The 24,816-nt window shown below is 38.7% G+C and overlaps 2 protein-coding genes across 3 annotated transcripts in view; both read right to left on the reverse strand.

The window, feature by feature from the left end:
- Window positions 1–1,978: 1,978 nt before the first annotated feature.
- On the reverse strand, window positions 1,979–6,143 carry opn6b (opsin 6, group member b). Its single transcript, XM_017703319.2, has 6 exons — window positions 5,686–6,143; window positions 5,283–5,488; window positions 4,326–4,425; window positions 3,745–3,849; window positions 3,388–3,611; window positions 1,979–2,965 (listed from the first exon to the last, which is right to left on the reverse strand). The coding sequence occupies exons 1-6, from the start codon at window positions 5,771–5,773 to the stop codon at window positions 2,471–2,473; spliced, it is 1,218 nt and encodes a 405-aa protein (XP_017558808.1). The 5' UTR covers window positions 5,774–6,143; the 3' UTR covers window positions 1,979–2,470.
- A 1,535-nt stretch (window positions 6,144–7,678) lies between these two features.
- Window positions 7,679–24,816, reverse strand: part of scfd1 (sec1 family domain containing 1) — a 28,915-nt gene continuing 11,777 nt past the window's right edge. For both annotated transcript variants that reach the window (XM_017703318.1, XM_037541701.1), the window contains exons 11-25: window positions 23,547–23,686; window positions 22,846–22,936; window positions 22,667–22,740; window positions 22,364–22,445; window positions 22,145–22,241; window positions 21,302–21,372; window positions 15,363–15,442; window positions 15,174–15,236; window positions 14,993–15,068; window positions 12,970–13,023; window positions 9,925–9,977; window positions 9,615–9,648; window positions 8,671–8,736; window positions 8,509–8,577; window positions 7,679–7,902 (exon numbers count right to left, since the gene is read on the reverse strand). In XM_017703318.1, coding sequence (XP_017558807.1) covers window positions 7,879–7,902; window positions 8,509–8,577; window positions 8,671–8,736; window positions 9,615–9,648; window positions 9,925–9,977; window positions 12,970–13,023; window positions 14,993–15,068; window positions 15,174–15,236; window positions 15,363–15,442; window positions 21,302–21,372; window positions 22,145–22,241; window positions 22,364–22,445; window positions 22,667–22,740; window positions 22,846–22,936; window positions 23,547–23,686 — 1,074 coding nt within the window. In that variant the 3' untranslated portion in view covers window positions 7,679–7,878. The remainder of the gene's footprint in view (window positions 7,903–8,508; window positions 8,578–8,670; window positions 8,737–9,614; window positions 9,649–9,924; window positions 9,978–12,969; window positions 13,024–14,992; window positions 15,069–15,173; window positions 15,237–15,362; window positions 15,443–21,301; window positions 21,373–22,144; window positions 22,242–22,363; window positions 22,446–22,666; window positions 22,741–22,845; window positions 22,937–23,546; window positions 23,687–24,816) is intronic.

Here is a 24,816-nt window from a genome sequence, read left to right on the forward strand (position 1 = left end):
ACTGCCCCTTCTTCAATTCGTCACCAGTGGAGGCCTCCTAATTTGTTAGTGTGTCCCTGTCCTCCTTCATTACGGGTGCTAAAATTTTTAGCTGCTTACTTGCACTGGACACTCTGGGTAAATGTGAACTGTAGTGTTAGGCTATTTTGCAGGACTGTGTTACATAATGGCTTTTGAACAATAATGTCAAAATGGAGTTAATGACTTGCCACTGAAAGAAGCACAGAGAAAGATTGCAAGTAATGTCATCACCCCACTTAGTGTCTGAAAGGATTATTCACACATGAAACATTTGTTCCATTCTGTTTGAACCATAAGGTGTTCTTAACCCAGTTAGAGCCCCCCAAGTCTAAGCTTTTTCTGCCTACAATATTACCAAGTAGCTAAAAGGCTACTGTGCTCTGGAGCTGGAGTATAATGAAGTGGCTGATTCTAACAGTTCTGCATAAACTTTGCATAAATAATTTGGTTCAGTTCTTGTCTGTGCTCATTATACAGTCTGTATTATTGCTTTTTGCTTTACTACCTCACACTGTATTTTGTTCACATATTGGTAGTAAATCAGTACATTGTTATTAGCTAAAGGAAATGGACATATTTCAATTAAGTAGCCACAGTTTGTACATAAACCCTCTGAATCTTGTTGGGTTGGATAATCTGTGTACTGAGCTCCAGTGATTGAGCTCTGTAGTTTCCCACAATGTTTAGCACAGGGCAAAGGAAGGACATTTCCCACATTAGCAGGAGCAGGTCACTGAGGGCTCCATCCTTACAACACTGGCCTCTCATTAATGCTGCTGTCAGAGTGACTGCACAAAGAGCAACCTCAAACAACACTGAAAAAGCTTTAAAAAGGCCTTAATCCAAAAGCTGTTTCATTTAGAGCTACTCAGTATGTTGTTTGTTAATCATTATTGTGATTATGGCCTTTACAGTCCAATAAAAAGTTTTTTTTGACTGTATTCTGTGAGAACAGTTCCACAAGTGTTGTTTCTGTGGTTGTTTTGGTGAATAAATATCCATATGTATGTAATCCAACAAAAGTCAGTCCCACCACAATTTTCTGATGTATTTGTTATTATTATTACAGTTGCAACATTTTTGTTTGTCTTCTGAGTGGTGAGGGTAAATGTACCTCTGAGAATAGAGAACAAACACACCAACAGTTGATATTTAATATACTTTTGAACTTCAAAATTCAAAGTTTTTAAGTATATTCAGTATTGTTCATTCATATTATAATGAAACTAATTATTTACAACAAATATTCAGGAAAGATAAGGAAAATAATTGGAAAAAAAGTTTTAACTTACGGAACATCCAGTAGCACTGTGGGGCTTTTATATCTAAAAATGCTTAACACAGTATTATTATTAAATATAGGCATTGTCAATCATACCTCCACCTCAAAAATGCATCTGCATGGCACGAGGTGTGCTGGGGAACAGATGCAAACTAGATGCATAATAATTATGAAAGCAATGATATGATTTACATATTTAAAGTGAAAAAATGAGGTGACAGGATAAAACTGCGGGTCTTTGCAAATATTGTGAGGCTTGGTTGAGTTTTAGATCAAAAATTCCTGGAGAGACTGAAAAATTCTTTTGGGTAATATAATGCCCAATGTGACTTTATTAATTCATCAATTTATTTTTAATATACTGCAGAAGTTGCAGGATCCCAGTTGCAATATGTAGCAATCGAATTGCAACAGTCATTTTGTCTATAACAAGTAGCTTTAATGCCATTTCTGCTGCTTTTCCCTTGTGGTGAGTGAGCACTAAAATATAGCTGAAGCTATGATATTACATCATTCCAGAATTGCTCCAACATTTGTATATGTCAACACCTTTTCAGGGTTAAAAACAAAAAAACAAATACTGTCAGCGGGAGTAAAGCAGATGTTTAATAAGTATCTAATTTTTATAATGTAAACAAAAAAAAACACACAAAACCACTTGAGTTTTTCTAAAATGTACAATTGTTTATTCAAATTTTCCAAAGCCATGCGCGGAACTTAATAATGGGATCCAAAGAAGAACAGCAGAACAGGCAGAGATCCAGGTTATACACACCTGCCATCAGTTTAATAAGGCTCAGATGACTGCAGTGGACAGCACAGATTGTTTAACTTGCACAGCTTTGGACAGTAGAACTGCAGACACCTAGTGTTAATGTCTGTCAAAGCCTGTGTGGGATTCTGTATCCTTGGATGACTGAATAGACTCAAAGCAGATGTTTTATCATCAATATTTCCCACTCTTTACATTAACATCCTCTAATTTTTCAAGATAATTCATATATACAAATGTCAATAAGAAATAATTTACAATAAATCTCTAATTTTGATTTCTCTCATTCAGATACAGTATAATCAAAACGCATTCTTGTGGTCAGAAGCCCCCACACAATGTTGTCAGTCTAGTAAAAGACTGTAAGACAAGACAATTTAGCAAAAAACAGAATATCACAGTCTTCCAGAATCGCTGGGTTTCCTCAAGAATGCCTGAGAGATGGCGCTCTTGTCACTTGGCCCCATTAAGGGGTTATTCTGGGTGTCCACCTGAGGTGAGCTCTCCGGTCTGTCCTCCTGAGCACTGTTGCTGGAAGGTTCATTACGGCCTTTCTCCACTCCAGAGTCTGTGTTCTCTTCTACTTCTTCCTCTTTGAAGCGATCTAGATGGAGCTGCACGTCGTCAGGCTGGGCCACCAGCGGCATTTGTGGGGTGGAGCTCTGAGACGCTCTGGCTTTCAGGCAGGGAAACAGATCCTGCAGATCCTTCCGGAACTTGGAGCTCATGCCAATGTAAATGAAAGGATTGTAGAAACTCGCTGACTTGGCAAAGAGGCTAGCCAGGATACTGTTGAGTGGGGGTACTTGGTAGCCCCAGGCGGACCACATGGAGATAACTGCGTACGGGGACCAGGCCAACAGGAAGGCCGCACACAGAATGAGGGACACCTACAAGGGGGGGAATTAATCAAGGGAGTCTGCATCAACAGAAAGAAGCAAAATAAAGAAATAATTGCCTAACAGAATTTTTTGCACAAAAATCTGGTAACCAAAGGTAAAGATTTGAGTTAAATGAATAGTTACAAGCAAAATGAAACTTGCACAATATTCATCTTACCTCAAAAGCAATTAGTTGAACAGAGTAATGTAGCAAATAAGTAATGATCATCTACCTCAAATCTTTTTGGGTGACACGGCTTCACTTTTATTCGCTTTGCAGCTCCAGCAAAAAATTAAAGAAATGAACTTAGGGCATCACTGGTCTTTACTGATTGAGTAAATCTGTGGCAAGCAGGCAACGCCACAAATGTTTTGGTGAACTATTTCTTCAAAGATTCAGAGGTCAAATGTGGGATGTTGAACAGGTTTACCCGCGTTATGTTGCGCTCCATCTTCCTTTGCCTCTCACTGATGTCTCCACCTCGGCTGATTTTGTGGCTGGAGTTGACCGTGCGGATGATAGACACATATGTAAACACTATAACCGAGATCGGTATGAAGAAGTTGAAGAAGAAAATGCTGATGACGTAAAGCTTGACCGGCACTGAGAACCTGGCCTGGGTCCAGTCAATTTCACACGTCCCATATCTGCGGGCTACACAGTGCATGGTTAACTTCATGACTTCATTCATCTCTGACTCTTCTTTCTTCTACTTGAAAATGCTTATTTATTAAGCTAAACATTAGAAAAAAATAGTAGAGATCAGACTTGTATAATGAGACCTTACCTCTGTAACCGCCCCAGCCCAGGAGTGGTACGCCAGCCCAGAACAAGGAGAACAACCAGACTGCAGTGATGACAAGACCAACCCTACGCTTGTTGATGTGTTGAGCTGAAGCACAAGACCAAACACTTACATCAGCATGGTTGCTCTCCAGTGTTTGCTGATTTATCTACCATTTGTACAGCCAAATAAGATCTGATTTTTCAAACAATGACACTGAAAAACATATCCACCAATTTATCAAATGCTTTCAGAGAAGAGGTTTTCACATTGAGAAGAATCAGTAGTCTAACGGTTGACCACAAAAGGAAATGGAAATTTGGTCATGTCTGTGCTCTGAAAATAAGCTTTAAGCAGAACAAACAGTGTTGAGTACCTGCTATCAAATGCCAGAGCAGGGAGGCAGGGCAAAGGAACAAAGGGGTGTGTGCAGTGCTGGGGTGGATTCACTGAATGAGGTAGAACAAATCAACATGTTTGGACTTTAACATGGCCCTCACTGACCCAAGCTGCCCTGAGCACCTGGACTAAGTGGTGGGAACTCAAAATTGTGGACTCTGTTGACTTGGCGAACTTGGACATACCATACTGAGGCTGACATCCTTTGATGTAGCGGATGACGCTGATGCCTGTCAACGTGTTGATGCTGATGAGGCCAAAGAGCAGGATCAAGAATCCATCCACCTGGCCAAGGTACAACATCTCATGCATCACAAATTTATGGCTTTTCTCTGCCGACACAATGCTGTAATTGCTCTAACATGTGTCATCACCCACTAACCAGTCCCCTAAGAAGCAAGCCAGCAAGATTAGAGGATAACTGCACATGCCTGGGTGTTGGAATGAGTTCAGATGATACAGTTCCTCCCCACCTCTCCCCTCATAACACCACCTGTCAGTGTGGGGCACGAAGCACTATGAAATGCTTATGAAATACTGAAATAGTGTTGCTTTAGGGAGCAGCTTTTTGAGAAGGCATAATGCAGTGACAGAGTAACCATTTACTGCATGGCATTGCCATATGGCAACAGTACATTTTTTCCCCATTCTCATGTGTTTCCAACATAAAAGTATTTTTTATTGTGGAATAAAAGTTGTTCTGAGTAATGCAACCTACATTTATCTGATTTCAGGCTTCTGAAGATCTCTCAAAGTATGTTATTCAGTATTCATACGCAAAGAAAAAAAAACAATTACTTTTTCATAAATTAAACCAATTTAGATGTTAGGGGTTTTATGTGAAACAATAAAAAATAAGTAACAATGGAACTGCAATCAGCAATGCATATGATGGGAGTAATTAAACTTTCATTGTGTACATTGGTTAGCGCTGTTTTTTCCCTTTTTTTGATGTTCCAAATGTTGTATGTATTGTTAAAACATTAGCAACTATATATACTATAGAAAGAAACAACAACAACAACAACAACAAAAATAATCTGAAAAGGAACATTGCATCTTCCCACACGCAAAAAAATCCTCTTAGGAGTGGTCAGTCACAGCAAAGTGATGTTATTCAGCAAAAAAATATACTACCTTACCTTACATGTCCAAAAGGTCCGAATGAGGTATCGCTCATCTTTGAACACGTCAAAAATTTCAAGGATTCCACGAGAATACCCAAAAATGGCAATGCTAGCATCAGATACTGCGAGGTTAAGTGTTAAGAAATCCTGTGGTTCAAGAGATTTCCACTGTTTGGTCAAAAGTAAAATCACAACTCCATTTCCAATCCAAGAGAGCCAGCCTATCAAATGAGAGAAAAGCAAACATCACATAAGCACCAGCTTTTCCTAAAACAGTTTCATAAAAATGTCCTAGATTTGTCATTAACAATTCCAAAATGACAGTGCAATACTAGGTCTTATTCCAGTGGGATAGTGGTGTTTAGAATAGTCAGAAACTGTAATTGAAACAATATAAGTAAACTGTCTGAATTATTACCCAACATCACCAAGTAGACACCAATGACCGTCTCTCCTCCTTCAGACACACGGTACACCGTAACATTTGAGAAATTGTGAGAATCCATTGTTCCGAGAAACGGTACTGAGATGAAATCTAAACTAGGTTAAATTGGATTCATCTCAGGACTAAGTGTCCACCGTGCTGGGGTTTGCACTCTTAATGCCTTCGTCTTGGTGAAAACAATGTTGATGAGTGAGGCAGGATATGACAAATCAACTAGTCCACCCCAGACATGCTGCTCTTAATTGACAAACTAAAGCTGCCCGAATTGTAACGGAGCACTGTGCTGTACATGAGATTATGGACAATGTGCTAATTTCTTAATCGTATTAAGGATTGAGATTGTCTGGGGCAGCTTCAGCGTCTGCCGCCAAATCACTTAAGACACTTACCTTTGCTCTCTGACACTTCAGATGTCAGCAGGTGTGTTGGCTACAAAGACGTAAACAAGTTGCTAGGACTAGGACCCTTTCCTGACCTAGTTAATTTCAGTAAAAGTTAAAAACTGATTAAAAAAAACAAAAAAACAAAAAAAAACAAAACCCAAAACCTGATTCTCAGCATATCTGGACATACAGATATCTGGTCTTCATTTGAACAATATTGATAGATTATATAGTTTAATAAAAGACACAAATTAGCATTTTTGTTATCCTTTATATAACTGAAATAAACAGAAACACATTTTCCTACTGTGGAAAAAGTAAAAGCAACCTTATAAATATCACTTCTTCAAATTCAGGTGCCAATGACTGAAACACCATTAGAGAATATATTGGAGGAATTGGTCTTGTATGCAACTCAGATATCTGGCCTGGTTTGAGAAGCGTTTTTAGAAAACAATCCTTTCACTGTCCGAAAGATGATCTACAAGTAGAGAAGATTTAAAACCACTGTTCAGGATTTTGAACCCAAGAACCTAAGAGCAGACAGTAAGATGCTAAAAGAAGTCTCCAAGTACTCCATAATTTCATCACAGACTCTACAAATAACTCTTGCTACTACGAATGTCAAAGCGCATGCATCTACCACTAAAATGAGACTACACAAATTTGACCTACATGGAAGGTACACCAGGAGGAAACATTTGCTGTCTAAAAAGAACATCTGGCCAAGGCTAAAGTTTGCTAACAAATATCTAGGCAAGTTACCAGGACTTCTGGAACAATGTGCTATGGACAGTCAAGTCAAAGATATACTTGTTTGGCCACAGTACCAAAAGCCATGTTTGGTAAAGCTAAAGACTGCAACCTCATACTAACTATAAAGCATGGTAGTTTAAATGTTATGGTTTGGGCTGCTTTGCTGCCTCAGGGCCTGGCCAACTTGTAATCATAGAATTGACTATGAATTCATACCACAGAGTGCTTGAGGAGAACGTAAGACCATCAAGAAGTAGAAGCTGAAGAAGTGGACCTTCCAACAGAATAAAGATCCCAAACATACAAGTAAATCCACCAAATAAAAAAGCTCAAAAGGAAGAAAAGGGGGGCTATGGTCTAGTCAAAGCCCAGCTCTAAATCCTACTGAAATGCTGTGGCAGTACTGTACTCCTCAAAAAATTGCACAGCTGAAATAATGTATGAAGGAGTACGCAAACATTTCTCCCATTATGTGTCAGAAACTGGTTTAGTTACAGGAAACTCCTAGACAAAGCTGTTTTTTTTCTGTCAAAATGGGCTGAATCAGCTATTGAAGCCAGGGATGTGCTTACTTTTTCAACATAAAAGACAACAATCTTAGTTCATTTATTTTGGAATAAATAAAGGCAAATTTCAATTTCCATTGTTTTATCTTCTATTACATTTCATTTATCTACATATACATTTTAGCTGATGATAAAATACTAGTATACCCACATATGTTTAAAAATAAATAAAAAAATAATGGGATGTGCATACTTTTTCCAAATGACTAAACAGCAAGCTGGACCAGAATATGGGCAAGAATGGCACAGAAACATGGAGACTATTTGTGTAAGACTGTTAAACTTTATTGTTGAAAGAGTTAGTTAGCGATGTGATTTCATTAAATAACAGTAAACTAAACATAAAGTACATTGAATATCAGCAATTCCATGGTTAGAAGGACAATGTTGTATAAATGGAGAGGTTCTGATTGCAGATTTGAATGCTGGAAAAAGGGCCCTGGGCGTAATCTCAAAGCTTGCTACTTCTGACCCAGTTGGGAGAGCTGTGGAGAAATGAGAGCAATGAGAAATGAGAGCGATGTGATCAAGCATGTCACCACACTGAAGTGACATTCAATTAATTGTTTAAACAAACAAAATCAAACAGTGTGAATTACTGCGCTAGGTGGTATTTTTGCCAACACTTTGCATGCCTAAGGGAAATGATACAGAGGGGAGGAGACATGATATAATTAGTTATTCATGCAGAGAAGTAGAGGATAATATATTTACTGGTACTGCAGGTGAGGACAAAAATGGACAAAACCAGCTGAAAATATTTACTAAAGGACTGACATGTTATGACTTGATGTCAACTTTGTTAAGACAAAGTGCACTGAAGAAGATTAGCTTAGGGGAGCAAAAAGCATTCCAGCACCCTCAAAGCAGCGTCGTCCCAGCACTCTCTGTCACTGACAGTTAATTTTTAATGGGTTTAGTCCATGAATGTGAAATATTCTTGTTACTTGTCATTCTCAGCTTAACTGTGACGCAAACTGTCACACCAGGGCAGCCATACATTTAGTTAAAACTGATTAACTTTTCCTGACAAATGGATTGTTTTTCTGAAATGGTGGTACAGTCTTGTGCATGCTAAGTAGGGTAAATACCTGTTTCATGAACTGTGTTGCACTGAACAGCTCACTGCACCCATACATCACTCTTTTACCCTGTTTGGCCTGCAAAAAAATCACCATATTATTCTTACTCATAGCAGCATGTGCACAATATTCCTCCAGGACAAAATGTCATTCAGCACAGTAAGAGCATACCTTTGCGTAGTCAACAAGATTTTGATATTCTATATAATTGCCCCCACCAACGACAAAGACAATGGCCTGTAAAATAACAGAGACATCAGATGCGAAATCATTATATAAATAAAAGATTTAATGCAAAAAAAGTTAGTGCAACACCAGTGGCATTCTAAAAAAGCAGGATCTGAGGCCCTGAGCTACCTCTAACTTTCCAGGCCTCTTAATTAGCTGCTGTGCAGCAAGGCCTAATCCGGAGCTCAGGACAGAAGGCTAAAGACCATCTGCACTGCCTAAACCCAGATTAACACCCAGACCCTGCCAGAGTATAGAATTTATGTTCCACAGTCACCTGTATACAACATGTTGAAAAAACAAAATTCCCCTAAATGAAACTGAAATCAAGACTTTATCTGTTAGTTCAATGTCACATTAAGCAGTTTTCCCTCATCATATTAATCAAATTTCAGCTTACCACACAATTTAAAAGACAAATTTCTTGTTTTCTTGTAATCTTTAATCAAAGCATGGTGACCTTTGTCTTCTGATTTTTGATTACATCACAGTGCACCAACAGACAGAGATAAATATTTTTAACTAATCTTCTTTCACTTCCCCCTTTCCAGCCCATCTATGATGGAATGTAATACTTCATAGCTAGGAGGTCCATATTATCTTCACTTTCAAATACCTAAGGCCATGTGCTGAAAATGCATGGAGTTCAGATTCTATACATCAAAAAAATTCCAAAAACATTTGTTTTGTTTTAATAAAGTGATTAAAGGATTACTGTCTTCTGAAAAAATGCTGCTGTATAAGTGTTTCTCTAGGTGCTATCCAAATATAGGTATCTAAGTTATGCTTAAATCTCAAATAATACATTTAATCTATACTTTAATCTAGCCACTCTGCCCTAACAATAATTATCAACCCATTAGCTACTATCAATTATTCAAGCTTACCTCCTGAAATGGGTTCTTGTTCCTTGGAATTGAGCTAGGGAAGTGAAATATAGAGGAGTTAATTCATCCATTAGTTGTGAGTGAATACAGCTAATAAAATAACATTTGTTTTACTCTATATTCTATATTCTGAGGTGGAAAATTACAGTTTAACTTTGTTACATACATATGAGACAAAGACACAACTGAGTTTAAATTCCTACCATGATTAAATGGCTCTACCATAATATTTGAATAACGTTGGATCAGATAAAATACACAGATAAAATGGAAGTGGTTCCAAAAACTACTCCCAACTATAGGATCCTACCTTTCACTACCGCGAAGCATCTTTGGGTCAAAGTATCTGTAGTCATCTGTCTCCTGCAAAAACACAGCACAAATTAGGCATCATGAAACACATGGACAAATTAACAGCTACAAAAATCCCACTCTCATCAGTCTGCATTAAAGCCTTATCAAGAAGCTAATGCTTCCTGGCAACCATTTGTCCAGGGGTGATGACCCTCAAATTGCAGAATTCTGCAGAAAAACTCGCTACCGTCCCGTTTATTTCCACAAAATCTGAGAGAGCTGTCTCTGGAGACAGCGGCCGATGGCTTTGGTCCTCCTCACTCATCCTCCCTACTGGCCGCGGCCAAGCCTGTCTCCTCTCCCACAGGACCTCAGTCAGCCTAGCCTGGCAGGCCTGCCGCTCCCGCACATACTTTACCACAAGAAGAAATACTTTGCCGTCAGCTCAGTGAAAGAGGAGCACTATGGGTGCTTCCAAAGGGCTAAATGCTCCAGATTTTTGTGCTATCAGTTTACCCCTTTGCTGGGCAATGGCTAACACTAATCACAAGTCAGGAACACAGCTCTTAGAGCCTGGTACTACTGTTTTCACGGCCACTCTAGGTCCATTACACGTGTCTCTGTGAGGACCATCTGAGGAGGGGGCAGTAGAATCTGGATAGCTTTCTACCTCTGCTTTTCCTAACAAGAGCTGTATTGTATGGTGCTCTGTAACTCCAGTAGCTGAGAAAATGATAATATTGTTATGTCCGATTCAAGTGTATGGACAGAGGGATGCCGGGTTTGGGCAGAAGCACTTCCAGTCTGTAATGAGATCTGGTAATCTGTCTGCCAGAGCTTTCTGAAAGAGTGAGGAGCATCAGAGAGAAGCTGAGGATGTTTTAGAAGAAAATAACTTCTTTGTGTCACAGAGAGATAGAGGGAGTAGGAAAAGAGTGGGTTAGTAGTATATAAACGACACTCTACAAGAGATAAGATGTTAGCAAGGTGATAAAGTTCCAGAAATAAGACATTACAGGGGGAGGCCATCAAATTTGTTGAAAAAGTGTCTAGGGAGTCTCATGCTTCTAGACAGCATTCTCTAGAACTCTTATTTCAGAAGACTTCCAGAAGTCTTATTATTGGAAGGGTGTCGAAAATTTGCCACATCATATCCTCTCTGCACAGTTCCACATTTATAAAAGATCAGCATCAGTCATTCCCCCCACACAACCTCGGGAGTTAGAGACATTTTCAAAGGCAGACTTTTCCTTCAAAATGGTCCAACAACAACTTGAAACAAACCAGTGTGCTAAAGGGGAATTTTGCTACCAACACAGGGCTCATGGGATACATGCACATGGGAGACTTTGGGAACTTGCTTGGCAAAGCCCACCCTGTTTAAAGAGATGCATTTTTGTTGCATCTGGATTTAAGGAATCGTGGTGTTAATATAGCCAATTGTTCCTGGGAATGTATCTAAGATCTACATGCAGGTGAAGAGCATTAGACATGTCCATGGCAACCTTTGTCTAATTTACAGCCAAAACATCCAGTAAGTTATTTATGTTTTTGGAAGATATATCTGAGGAGATTAGATATAAGATCATTCGCTTGCATAAAGAAGGGGAAGTAAAGTCAAATAAAAAAAAAACCTGAAAAACAGGAGTGTCCAAAACTGGAGCTCAAAAAATTATTTAAAACTATACAGAAAATTTGACTCTTAAGCACCATGCAAGACCTGGCAAACCACCAAAACTCACCAAATAATAAACAGTATTTAAAGCTTTCATCTATGTGAGAGAGGAGAAAATCAAACTTCACTTCTGCATCAGATCTGAAAAAATCTATCCATGTTTCTGTCCTTCCACTGTAAGAAAACTACTTATTGCTATATGCCTGAAAGGAGGTGTAGCCGTCACAAAGCTGTCGCTGAGAAAAGGAAACTTGAGAAAAAAAAAAAAAGAACATTTCCAAAACAAACAAGAACAATGGACTGATCACCTTGGAGTCCACATGTCAACATCACTGAATGTGTTTACTTGGTTTGTAAGAAGCAGAAAATGCAACCAATTCTTTGCAGGTGTGCAAAAAAGAAAATCACTGCAGATCTCTTTGAAAAACAAAGCGAATCTTCAGAAAATAATGGAGGCTGTAGTTCAGGCAAAGGGTGGAAAACACAATACTGAAAAACTGATATCATGGTTGTTTTCTGTTAAATCAATTTTTTATGACTGATACTTAATCTCTGGTTTGACTGAATATTATAGATTGTCGCTGATTTTGGCACAGTACTGTATATGTACACCAGGTTACTGATCAAACGACTATTCATCTATGAGAGTGGGCTGGATGGAAATGTGGCCAGCTGCAGGCAACTTACAAAGCAAGTCAGTATTATTTACTGCTGTTCATCAGCTGTTTATTACACTGCATGCTGTTCTTAGCTTCTTATTCTTGTTTTTTGCTAGTTTGGTCTTGGCTGCTTATAGACTTAAACATGATTAATTCAGAATCCAGAGAGGTTCATACTTTGGGAACATGCATACAGAAAAGGCTTTTTGAGAGTTTGCACCTTTGCTTTGTTTTAGATGAGCTAATGGAACACTTCCAAATCCCTGAGCTCCAGAAACTTAATACTTTAGTGTCTGCTCACTGTAAGCTCTCTCCCCTCCCCTCACTTCTCTTTTCCTCTCCCTTTCCCCTGCCCTCTCCGCTCTCTCTCTCTGCAGGTGTTCCCCTGGTTGAGACAGTACGCATTAACAGTGCAGATCAGATTTCCTGGTCTGAGCCCTTTCTGTGTACTGAAAGAGCCTCTTCACTGTTCTGAACAGGGCAAATTCCGTGTCTTAAAGCAATACAGACTATACACACTAATGCAACTGGGCAGCAGAGGGATACAAAATGCCATGCTAAAATGCAGAGGCTGGTCAGATTCTACTTTTCCTATTGGTAATACACAAATGCAGCCACAAGGTGGCAGTCTGAGAGATTTATAACTCATCATAATTAATAAATTAGGTGTCTTACACACTAACAACAGGAATGTCTGCAGTGTCTGTGGTGGAGGAATAAAGCTCACCGGATTTGATTTCATGTCCATCAAGTTGTCTAAGATCCGGGTAACAGGCAAATTCTACAAAAGGCAAAAAGAATAAATTTGCAAAGAAATCAATAACTAGAAAATAAATTCAGAAGAGAAAGTCAAAGTGGACCAGTTACCATTCCAAGAACATCAAGCAAGTCATTTATTAAGGCAGACTTACAGTTTCTCCATTAAAATGCATTTACATTTTTTTTGTCCTACAGCTGAAGGATTTTGTAGTTCTGCTGCATTTTTCAAAAGCTCATGGAACTTAGTGGTAAAACTGATGTAACTATAAAATATTTTGGACCTTTTAACTTTACAAGCTGATAACAAAGTGAGATGTCTATAATAGTCACAAATAATCGTGAACATCCCAAGCCAATTGACGGTAGTTAAAGACTGGGAACTACTGTATTTACTACAACACTTCTAAATTTTAAATAACCTCGGTAACATTTAAACAAACAACTTTATCTTAACTGCAAGAGTATATATACTGACCTATTTTAGGCCCACATTTTTCTCTGGACTAAGATTACATTTTGAGAAAAGGAAATTGTCAAATAAGCTTGAAACTGGCAATTGACCTTGGTTGGAAGAGAAATGTAATATGGGTTGAGCAAATTTACATCAACTTTGATCTGTTTAATTATAGAAGTACCTTAAATAGCGCAGTCTATAAGGAACTGGACAGTGTCATTTTAACTAAGGGCTCAGCACATTTGAACACAATATACAGCGGGTGAAATAAGTATTGTACACATCACCAATTTTCTAAGTAAATATATTTCTAAAGGTGCTATTGACATGAAATTCTCACCAGATGTCAGTAACAACCCATCCAATCCACACATGCAAAGAAATCAAACCATAGATGTCCATAAATTAAGTGTAATAATGAGAAAAGACACAGGGGAAAAAGTATTCAACATGCTTACTGAAATTTATTTAATACTTCGTACAAAAGCCTTTGTTGGTGATGACAGCTTCAAGACGCCTCCTGTATAGAGAAACTAGTCGACGCCATGCATTGCTCAGGTGTGATTTTGGCCCATTCTTCCACACAAACACACTTCAAATCTTCAAGGTTCTGTGGGCTCCTTCTATGAACTCTGAGCTTTAGTTCCTTCCACATGTTGAATACTTTTTCCCCTGTGTCATTTCTCATTATTACACAAAACTTAATTTATGGACATCTATGGTTTGATTCCTTTGCATGTGTGGATTGGATGGGTTGTTACTGACATTTGGTGAGAATTTCATTAGCACCTTTATAAATATATTTACTTACCAAAACAATAGCATAAAAAAATGTAAAATATATATTTAAAATAACACCTTTAGAAGCAGTTTAGAATATGTCTATGATAAATTTATTATGTACAGCATTAAAACGGCATCATGCTGAGAGATGACTGTGATGAGTCCAAAAAAAAGCCAAAAGCCACATCTGAAATCATCTCTACATCTTTTGCTGGCTCAATTGCACATAAGCTAATTAAACATCAGAAGGCTGACCAAGAAGCAATTAAGCAGCCAACTGTACAATCATTTACACTTAGAGATAAGAAAACTTTATTTAATCATAAAATTAATCCTTTAGCTAAAATGACAAATTGCTTAAATAAATAAGATTCACTTTTGCAAGACAAACTGAAGTATAAAGTATGAAGTATAAGTCACTTTCAGTCAGATTCTCAAGTTAGAAATCTGTCAGAATTATTAAGAAAGATGGTAATAAATATTCAGCTGAATATGGATATAAAAATGAATAAAACATCATAGTTCACGAATTTAGAGATTAATTTTTTTCTTGATACAAGTCTAGAATCACTACCTGAAAAAGATAAGGGTCCTTTGGAATAAACAATGCCACCTACTGCGAAAGTCAATGCAGGCAATCCACACGTATTGTTAGATCTTGCACTAGCAGCCGAGAGCTACTTGGGAAAGCAAACACATTTAAAGGATTGCCCCCTCGACAACCCTTCAGTTGTAACAGTGGGTTTGTACTCACATGTTGTTTTAAGACCAAATTCTTCACCCCTTCCATAACAAATTGTGAGCCAGTGTTCATCACCCTGGAGAAGAGACTGAGAAACGACACACAGGCGATTTTAAATCTCTGAATTTGCAACACTTGTTGCATTAACAAAATGGTAAATCTTCTAAAAATTTTATTTGGTGTAGCTTTATACCCCATTGGTTTCACTCCACTGTTGCCATAATTGGCCGGTGCTGCAGCCATCTTCGTGAAAGCTCTGGAAAAAATATTACATCAGTTGCAAAGAACCGGTTCTTAATATTTATTAGTAAAATTTACTGCAGTTACTATGAAATTGCGATGGTATGTTATGCAGTGTTTGCTGACACTGGCCAGAACTCACTTCCACTGCTTTATGTAGTTCAAAGGGGAGAGATCACAGCCAGCATCAATCAAAGCCTTCTTATACTGCTCAAGATCTCCCTGCAAAGAACAAAATGTCTGTGATTCAAAAAAATATATTCATTCCACATTATTATCGGAGGAAAAAAAAACAAATGGGATCGGAAAGGCATACTATTTACCTAACTACGTAATGATGGATTTGAGATAGATCACTCACTATTAGGGTTCCATCAGCACCCTTCTATATGAAGGATGAGGATAAACCATGAGTTCCCTTAGAGAAACTGGAGTCTACACCACATTGGTGTGGAGGCCATTTTGATTTCACCAACATCATTACTGACTCAGAAAACAAACAACAAAATGGCTGAATCCGAGCAAAGGACTAGCCAACAATAATTCGCCAGGGTCCAGAAGGAGGCAGATGAAAGGAAGGACACCACAAGTCGTAGAAAAAGATTTCCTGTTCGACTTTAGCTGTCAGCCCTTTAAACAACACAATCCCCCTTTGGAGACGACATGCTTCAACAGCCTGCACTGATCAACATGATAGTCATGAGACAGCAGGGTCCTTTACCCACAGCACTTGTCAGAACACACTCTGCTGAATAGGACCTAGACTTCAGAGGTAATCCGTGGTCACTGCTGCGGAGGCAGCAATGCCTCTACATAGGCCAGTCAGGGGTCATCCACATCCCAGCTTGGTCCCTTGGCGCCGTCCTCCTACCTCTGAAGAGCAGAGGGAACTCACACTGTCATACTTGTGGTTGGTTAAGTAACGTCCAACAGGAGAGACCTTGCCATGAGTTGAACAATCCTGCATTATCAGGCTACAAGAGTAATAATGCTTGGCCATGGCATCAAAGGGTGTCAGTGTTCCTCAAATCTGCGCCACATGTGTCCCATAGAACAAGAAGGCTTTTGAGGATAGTCTGAAAGTACTGTTTAAGAGCGCAGACAGGGTATCGCAGCAGCATTCATGCTGTGTTTGGATCAGTGCTGCCCTACACATTGAAATCCATGCGTCTACCACTAATTAGAATAAACCGCTGCATTACCGAAAGTGCACACCAGGACAGTGTACCACAAGCCATCACTGCAAACATTAGGTTGCTAAGGGCCCAGATGATCAGAAGAGACTGTTATAGGGCTTTTTTTTCATGGTGAAAACTAATAGTAGTTTTCCTGTTTCACACATACTACTGCTGCGTGGCATGAGGCTCCATGACTGCTACAGCTCGCAGGCTATTCATACATACAGTGTTTGCGCTGCAACAGCAAGCATATACTTAATATCATATTATTAAGATGATCAGTTTGTTTTCTCTCAGTAGTTTTCTGACTTTCTGACTAAAGGTCTTGCCTTTAGTAGAAACCAATCATCGTAACTTGGTGTTAACTTGAGTATCCCATGTCAACTGACTTAAAGGGGAACTGTGATTTATTGCAGCTCCTCTGATGAATCCTCACATAAGCTATGAGTTTTTGTTGACACCAAGAGATGCAACGCTGCCTACCAATACAAAATGAAAGGCATGAAGGATGGAGAAGCAGGGTGTTGTAAGTGAAAAAAATAGTACCCAAAAAATGTTTTTTTTCTTCAAATTTAGGAGTCAGTGTGACATAAAAACTTAAAGATACATGTACGTTCACTTGACATTTTGGATAGCAGATAAAATGGTGATACCTGTAGTGTAGACATAATGACGTCTAGTTCCTAGCAGGGTTGAAAAATTCATTGTTTTATATTGTAATTACAATTTAAGGGAGTGCAGTTACCAAATCGCAAGCGCTGCAATTTCTTAAAATTATAGTTTACATTATCAAAACTGCTGTCCTAAGTTTTAGGAGGGAAAATTTAATCAAATAAAAAACAAATAACACAGAATTTCAGAACTGTCTGTAAATAAGGTGGACCAATCAGAGAGAACCAAACCTCCATGTCTTGTGACATCACAACCACAATTTACTGCCAGTCTGGCACACTACATTAAGGGGTCAAGCCTCAAGCTATTAGGTCAATATTCTGGTCAAAAAAGGCCTAAACCTCAATTCATACAATATAAACTAAACCACTTTGAATTATTTTATTTACATCCACTGAATGATTAATTTAGCAAGATCTGTGGAGTTCCCTTTTAAGTATAGGAATAGAACCAAGTACTTTAATACTTTTAAACATATTAATAATGTGACTTGGGAGACATATGAACAAACAGCAATTAGAAACAAGCTCACATCTCTGGAATAAGATTAACATTATAATTTATATATATATATATATATATATATATATATATATATATATATATATATATATACATACACACACACACACACACACACACGTGAGATTTCTTTATGGTCTTTTTATGGGACAACACTATAAAAATGAAACTTCAATATAACAAAGTAGTCAGTGTACAGCTTGTATAGCAGTATAGATTTACTGTCCACTGAAAATAACACACAGCCATTAATGTCTAAATAGCTGGCAACACAAATGAGTACAAATTGTGTCCAAATTGTGCTCAAAGTGTCAATAATTTGTGTGACCACCATTACTGTCTAGCACTCCCTTAACCCTCTTGGGCATGTAATCTTGTGCATCAGCTTCAGAAGAGGCTTCCTTCTGGGATGATGGCCATGCAGAAAGAGTTGATGCATTGCGTGATGTAAGGTCCGAGCACTGACAGGCTGACCTCCCACTTCTTCAACCTCTGCAGCAATGCTGGCAGCACTCATGCGTTTATTTTTTGAAACCAACCTCTGAATATGACGTTAAACACATGGACTTCTTTGGTCGACCCTAGTGAGGCCTGTTCTGAGTGGAATGTGTCCTGGAAAACTGCTGTATGACCTTGGCCACCGTGCTATAGCTCAGTTTCAGGGTGTTAGCAATCTTCTTATAGCCTAGGGCATCTTTGTGGAGAGCAACAATTCTATTTCTCAGTTCTTTGCCATGAGGTGCCATGTTGAATATCCAGTGGCTGGTGTGAGAGAATTGTACTCAAAACACCAAATTTAACAGCCCTACTCCACATTCACACATGGAATCTTGTAACTCTAATAGTCACAAGACACCAGGGAGGGACAATGACACAATTTGCACATATTCACTGGGAGGTGTACTCACTTGTGTTGCCAGCTTTTTAGACTTTAAAGGCTGTGTGTTGAGTTATTCTCAGAGGACAGTAAATCTATACTGCTATAACAAGCTGTACACTGACTATTTTCAGTTATATCCAAGTTTCATTTCTATAGTGTTGTACCATGAAAATATATAATAAAATATTTGCAGAAATGTGAGGGGTGTACTCACTTTTGAGAGCTACTGTATATACACTATATTGCCAAAAGCATTCATTCACCCATCCAGATCACTGAATTCAGGTGTTTCAATCACTTCCATGGCCACAAGTGTATAAAAACAAGCACCTAGGCATGCAGACAGCATCTACAAATGTTTGTGAAAGAATGGGTTGCTCTCAGGAGCTTAGTGAATTCCAGCATGGTACAGGGATAGGATGCCACCTGTGGCACAAGTCAAGTCGTGAAATTTACTCACTACTAAATATTCCAGAGTCAACTGTCAGTGGTATTATAACAAAGTGGAAGCGATTGTGATCGACAGCAACTCAGTCACAAAGTGGTAGGTCACTAACTTTCTGCAGAGTCATTCATTACAGACCACCAAACTTCATATGACCTTCAGATTAGCTCAAGAACTGTGTGTAAAGAGTTTCATGGAATGGGTTTCCATGGCCGAGCAGCTGCAACCAAGCCATATATCACCAAGCGCAATGCAAAGCGTCAAATTCAGTGGTGTAAAGTATGCTGCCATTGCCATGCTGCTAGAGCAGTGGAGAAGTGCTCTCTGGAGTGACGAATCACGCTTTTCCATCTGGCAATCCTATTGGCAAGTCTGGGTTTGGTGGTTGCCAGGAGAACGGTACTTGTCTGATTGCATTGTGTAAGTGTAAAATTTAGTGGAGGGGGGACCTTGTGGAAAGCCTTCCCAGAAAAGTGGAAGCTGTTATAGCTGCAAATGGTGGGCCGACATCATATTAAACCCTATGGATTAAAAATGTGATTCCACTCAAGATCATATGCGTGTGAAGGCAGATGAGCAAATACTTTTGGCAATATAGTGTGTATATATATTACATATATATACACATATATATATTGCTGCAGAGGTTGAAGAAGTGGGAGGTCAGCCTGTCAGTGCTCGGACTGTACATCACGCAATGCATCAACTCTTTCTGCATGGCCATCATCCCAGAAGGAAGCCTCTTCTGAAGCTGATGCACAAGATTACATGCCCAAGAGGGTTAAGTTAGTCCTAGATAATAATGGTGGTCACACAAATTATTGACACTTTGAGCACAATTTGGACATAATTTGTACTCATTTGTGTTGCCAGCTATTTAGACATTAATGGCTGTGTGTTATTTTCAGTGGACAGTAAATCTATACTGCTATACAAGCTGTACACTGACTACTTTGTTATATTGAAGTTTCATTTCTATAGTGTTGTCCCATAAAAAGACCATAAAGAAATCTCACGTGTGTGTGTGTGTGTGTGTGTGTATATATGTATGTGTGTGTGTGTGTGTGTGTGTATAAATATATATATATATATATATATATATATACATAAATAAATAAAACACACACACGCACACACAGAGCAGACATAACATTATGGCTACCTCCTTGTTTCTACGCTCATTGTCCATTTTACCAGCTCCACTTACTACACGTGTACTGTGTAGTTCTACAATTACAGACTTTAGTCCATCTGTTTCTCCACTACTTTGTTACTTCCCTTTTACCCTGTTCTTCAGTGGTCAGGACTCCCATGGATCCACACAGAGCAATTACTATGTGGGTGGTGGATCATTCTCAGCACTGCAGTAACACTGATTTGGTGGTGGTGTGTTAGTGTGTTTCGCTGGTAAGAGTGAATCAGACACAACAGTGATGCTGCAGTTTTTAAACACTGTGTCTGTGCCCACTCACTGTCTACTCTATTAGATACTCCTACCTTGTCTGTCCACCTTATAGATGTAAAGTCAGAGACGGTACCTCATCTACTGCTGCACAGTTTGTGTTGCTCAGGCATCTAGTCCTTCATCAGTGGTCACAGAACGCTAACTACAGGACGCTGTTGGCTGGATATTTTTGGTTGGTGGATTATTCTCAGTCCAGGAGTGACACCGAGGCGTTTAAAAACTCCCACAGCACTGCTGTGTCTGATCCACTCAGACCAGCATAACACACACTAACACATCACCACATCAGTGTTACTGAGAATAATCTGCCACAAAATAGTACCTGCTCTATGAGGGTCCATGGAGGTCCTAACCACTGAAGAACAGGGTAAAAGGGGGCAAACAAAGTATGCAGGCAAACAGATGGACTACAGTCTGTATTTCTAGAACTACACAGTGCACCTATATAGTAAGTGGCACTGATAAAATGGACAATGATTGTAGAAACGAGATGGTCATAATGATATGCCTGATCGGTGTATGCGTATAGGGCAATCATTTCAAGCCTTTAGATCTACTGGTGTGCAGCAGGAAAATATTTTGTTGGTATTTTGTTCAATAACAGGCAGTAGAATTTTTTTAATGCTCTTATTTAGGTTGCTGTTTTTTTAATGTATTATTTCACTGTATTTTGCCATGCACCACACAGAAAAATTAGGCTCTATACCCGTTTTCTAACACGCTGTGCCACTTCAGTGCTGTTACGGGGAAGTGCTCATGCAATGAGCGCAATGCTCATGCAGGCAGTGTGAACTCTCAGACCTCTTAATTAGAGAGCAGCTAGATGTTTTGCGTATTTCATGCCACACAGAGGTAGTATGTGTGAAACAGGCCCAAGACGTTGTAATGGTCCGAAGGTGGTAGAGGTAAGGGGTCTCACCTCAGAAGGGGGCTGCTGGGAGGTGATGTAGTAGATGAGGAAGAGTCTCATCTTATCCTCTGGGGTTCCAGCTAACAACAAAAAGCAAAGCATATCCATTAAAGTTTCCTGTCCAGTAACAATTCACATGGTTTATTTTAAGAGCAGGGTGAACTCCACTGTGAGAAACAAGCTAGTTTTTCATGCTCTTAAAAACACAGATATTCCAAGGACAGTGACTCCACAGAACAATGAAACTCTGTATAGTTTAAAAACTTGGCAAGCTATTGTTAATTATTATTATAGTTAGCGTCTGTGTATCAGATTGTGTACTCATCAGAAACCTATGAACCTAAAGAGCCTGGGGAGATCAAGACATGAAAGTCTTCAAAAAAAAAAAAAAAACCCACAATGTTGGCGAGAGAGAAAACGCATTCTGTCCTCTGCTAGCATCACAGAGTGTCTTTAAAGCTGACCGCTTCTCTCCAAGGACAAGATGTATTTCAGGAGGCTAATTTTGGGGAAGAAAACTGGATGAAGAAGAAGGTGGAACAGATGCCTAGTAAGGGACTGGGGCATAAGTTACTCAAACATTTTCTTTCATTTGATCTTGCATGATTGAATGGCTCTTGGAAGTTTATCATATATGGAATAGACAACTGTCAATGTACAAAATAGGCAAACTGTCAATGAATAGAACAGGCAAATACTAATTAAATAGGAGCATATTGTCAGTAACCAATTATTGCATTGCAATTATACAGTCATTACACACTCTGCAGTTTCAGAAAAAAAAGAGCAAGAGAATAGAAAACCAACAGAGAAGTGAAAGAAGCCTATGATGAACATGTCATAGAGCCTCACCGTCAGGGTCACTGATAATGTCCAGAAGGGATTTGTCCATAGTGGACTTGCTCATTAGTTTCTCCTCATACTCAAAGTAAACGTCCAACTTGCGAGACTGTGGACAGACCATACAGATCAGTCAATTCTCAGGGAACAATAGACAGCAGGCCTTGTGGAAATCATGGTACATGCTGTAATCCAAGAGATGAACAGAATTTTTTCTTGTAGAGAACTTACCTTGATGTGGTCCAAAACCGCTGTGGCAACATTGGTGTGGAGGTCAATCAGTCTCTTCTTCTCTAAGAGCTCAGGAAGGGAACTGTTTGGAGAAAGAAACACTTTGTTTCCTGAGAGCCTACATTCTGTAGGTCAGACAACAGGACTATCTCCCACATATGCCACAAATTCTCATGAAACAACAAAATGCTGAATCTAAATTTACAAATGCTATATGTGAGTGAGAGGACACTAAGATTTATGCATGGTTTTCTTATGCTATTCACCATGGCTTTTTTGGTGATGTGCCAAACCCAGTCTTACCTAACAGCTGAGGTAAGTTTGGCAGTGTTATCCGACAGCATGCTAATGGCTCCATCATCCTCCCCTTCTAAGCCCTTTGGAGAAAACCAAAATGTCAGTGGTGCTACTTCAGAAATACAATAGTCTATTTAGAGTGTTAGTCTATGAGGCAGTATTTGAATTAGGGATTTTATACCTACCATGATGCTCTTGAGACGCTTGACCTCATCTTCTTGAGCTCTGTAAGTATCCAACTCCTCCTGCACCGATTCTGCAACCTCAGGAAATGGGCTGAAAAGTGAATATGGCAACCACTCAGCTCTGGCATTTTGGACCAAAGTGCATTTCAAGCAATATTTCACAAAAATATGTCACAAACATGCTCAAGTGGATACTTGTAAATGAGTGGAGACCAGCAAGTATGATCTGATTACCCTAACAGTAACATATCAAATGTAACTAATGGTAACAGCATTAAAACAAAGAACTTTTCTTTCTATCATGTATTTATTTTGGGTTGAACATTCATTTAAGCTCTTATATTAAAATAAAACTAAAACATTAAAAAGATAATTTAGGATCTATCTAACCTATGTTTGTCCACTTGAATTTAACCGAAGCAGGGACCTTTGGAGTCCATAATCCATTCTACCTCACAGAGTAAAGAGTTTTTAAACAGCAACCACAACATTCCATTCACCATCCTCATAAGTCCTTAAAATCAAATGATACAAGGCAGCTTTTCTGTGCTTACGCAAGTTATTAAAATATCCCTTTCTCCATTTCTGGACTTTCTCTGTAATTTCTTCAGAAGGACCCCACTCCATTCTTTAGACTATGAACAAATCAAGCTCTGGAGCATATCGGAGAGATCAGACATTAAGTAACAGTAACTACTCACCTTCCTTTGTGCTTTTGCCAAAACTTGTCAGCAGCAGTGAGATCATAGCTTTTCTTACTCTTCTTTTTTGGTCGAGCCCCTGCTGGGCTAGCTTCTGACCCTGGAGACTCCTCCAGACTGACCCTATTCAGGTAGAGGTCCTGACATGTACACACACACAGACACATGGCATGGTACAATATTAGATGTTACACACAGGGTAAGCAACAAGGGCGTATGGTCACAGGTTGCACTGGATATCTTCATACTTCTACCTTACATTTCTAGTCACATATTTAAAGTATTTTTAGACTAAGTCCATCATCATAAGTCGGCATTTGCTAAATGGATGAGCTTCAATCATCGGCTGAATTTTTTTTGTTGTTGCATAGAGGGCTTATGGAGTTTTTAAATCCTGGACTTCGTACATGACAATAGTATATCAATATCGTGACAGTTTACATACATAATATGCTTTTCCGGGCACATTTGAGGTATTGTCAGTAGTAAAAGTTCACCAACCTAATCCATGTTTCAACACAAAGAGGTCATACAGTTCATTATTTACAGTTATGATACTACTATGTTTGAACAACTGTTACTTTTTGGGTGGTTTTCCATTGCAGATTCAAAAACAGCAAAGGACCCAAATAGAAACCAATGGACCCAAACTTGACTGTCTTGTTCATTTTATGCTACTGCAAAGGGTCTAATTTGGCAAATTAACTACCTTTCTTTTGGAAACAATATATTGCACTGTTTTGGGCTCACATACATGTTTACTATTACACAGAATCAAGTGCAGAATCAAAGTTTATATTTTTCCTTGGCAAGTACGCAAATATGAGCAAATATTCTAATAGCATCAGCTTCCTATTTATCTTACCTTAGCAAACTGTTTACATTAAAAAACTATTCTATAAACATATCAAGTTTCAGCCACAAAGAGTTTATAGACAAAGGAGAACACTCTCTTGTTGGTACCAATCTTGAACAAGCGCTAAAAACAATAAAACTGGAATCTTTGGTACTGGTCTGATGGCCAATCGAGAAAGCACAGTTCCAGTTTTCTGGTGCCAAAGTTTTAATACTTCTTGCAAAAACACTCATAGCCTGTTCCAACATATCAGACCTCCAAAAAAAAAACCCACAAACAAATAAATAAAATAAAACACGCAAAAAAAATTAAATAGAAATACAAATATTGTGATATTATAATTTTACCATATCGTCTCACTCTAGCCTCATAACATCTTGAAAATATCCAAGCATAACAATGGTTGTCATCATA

This window comes from Pygocentrus nattereri, chromosome 10 (genome assembly GCF_015220715.1).
Source record: "Pygocentrus nattereri isolate fPygNat1 chromosome 10, fPygNat1.pri, whole genome shotgun sequence".
NCBI lineage: Eukaryota > Metazoa > Chordata > Actinopteri > Characiformes > Serrasalmidae > Pygocentrus > Pygocentrus nattereri.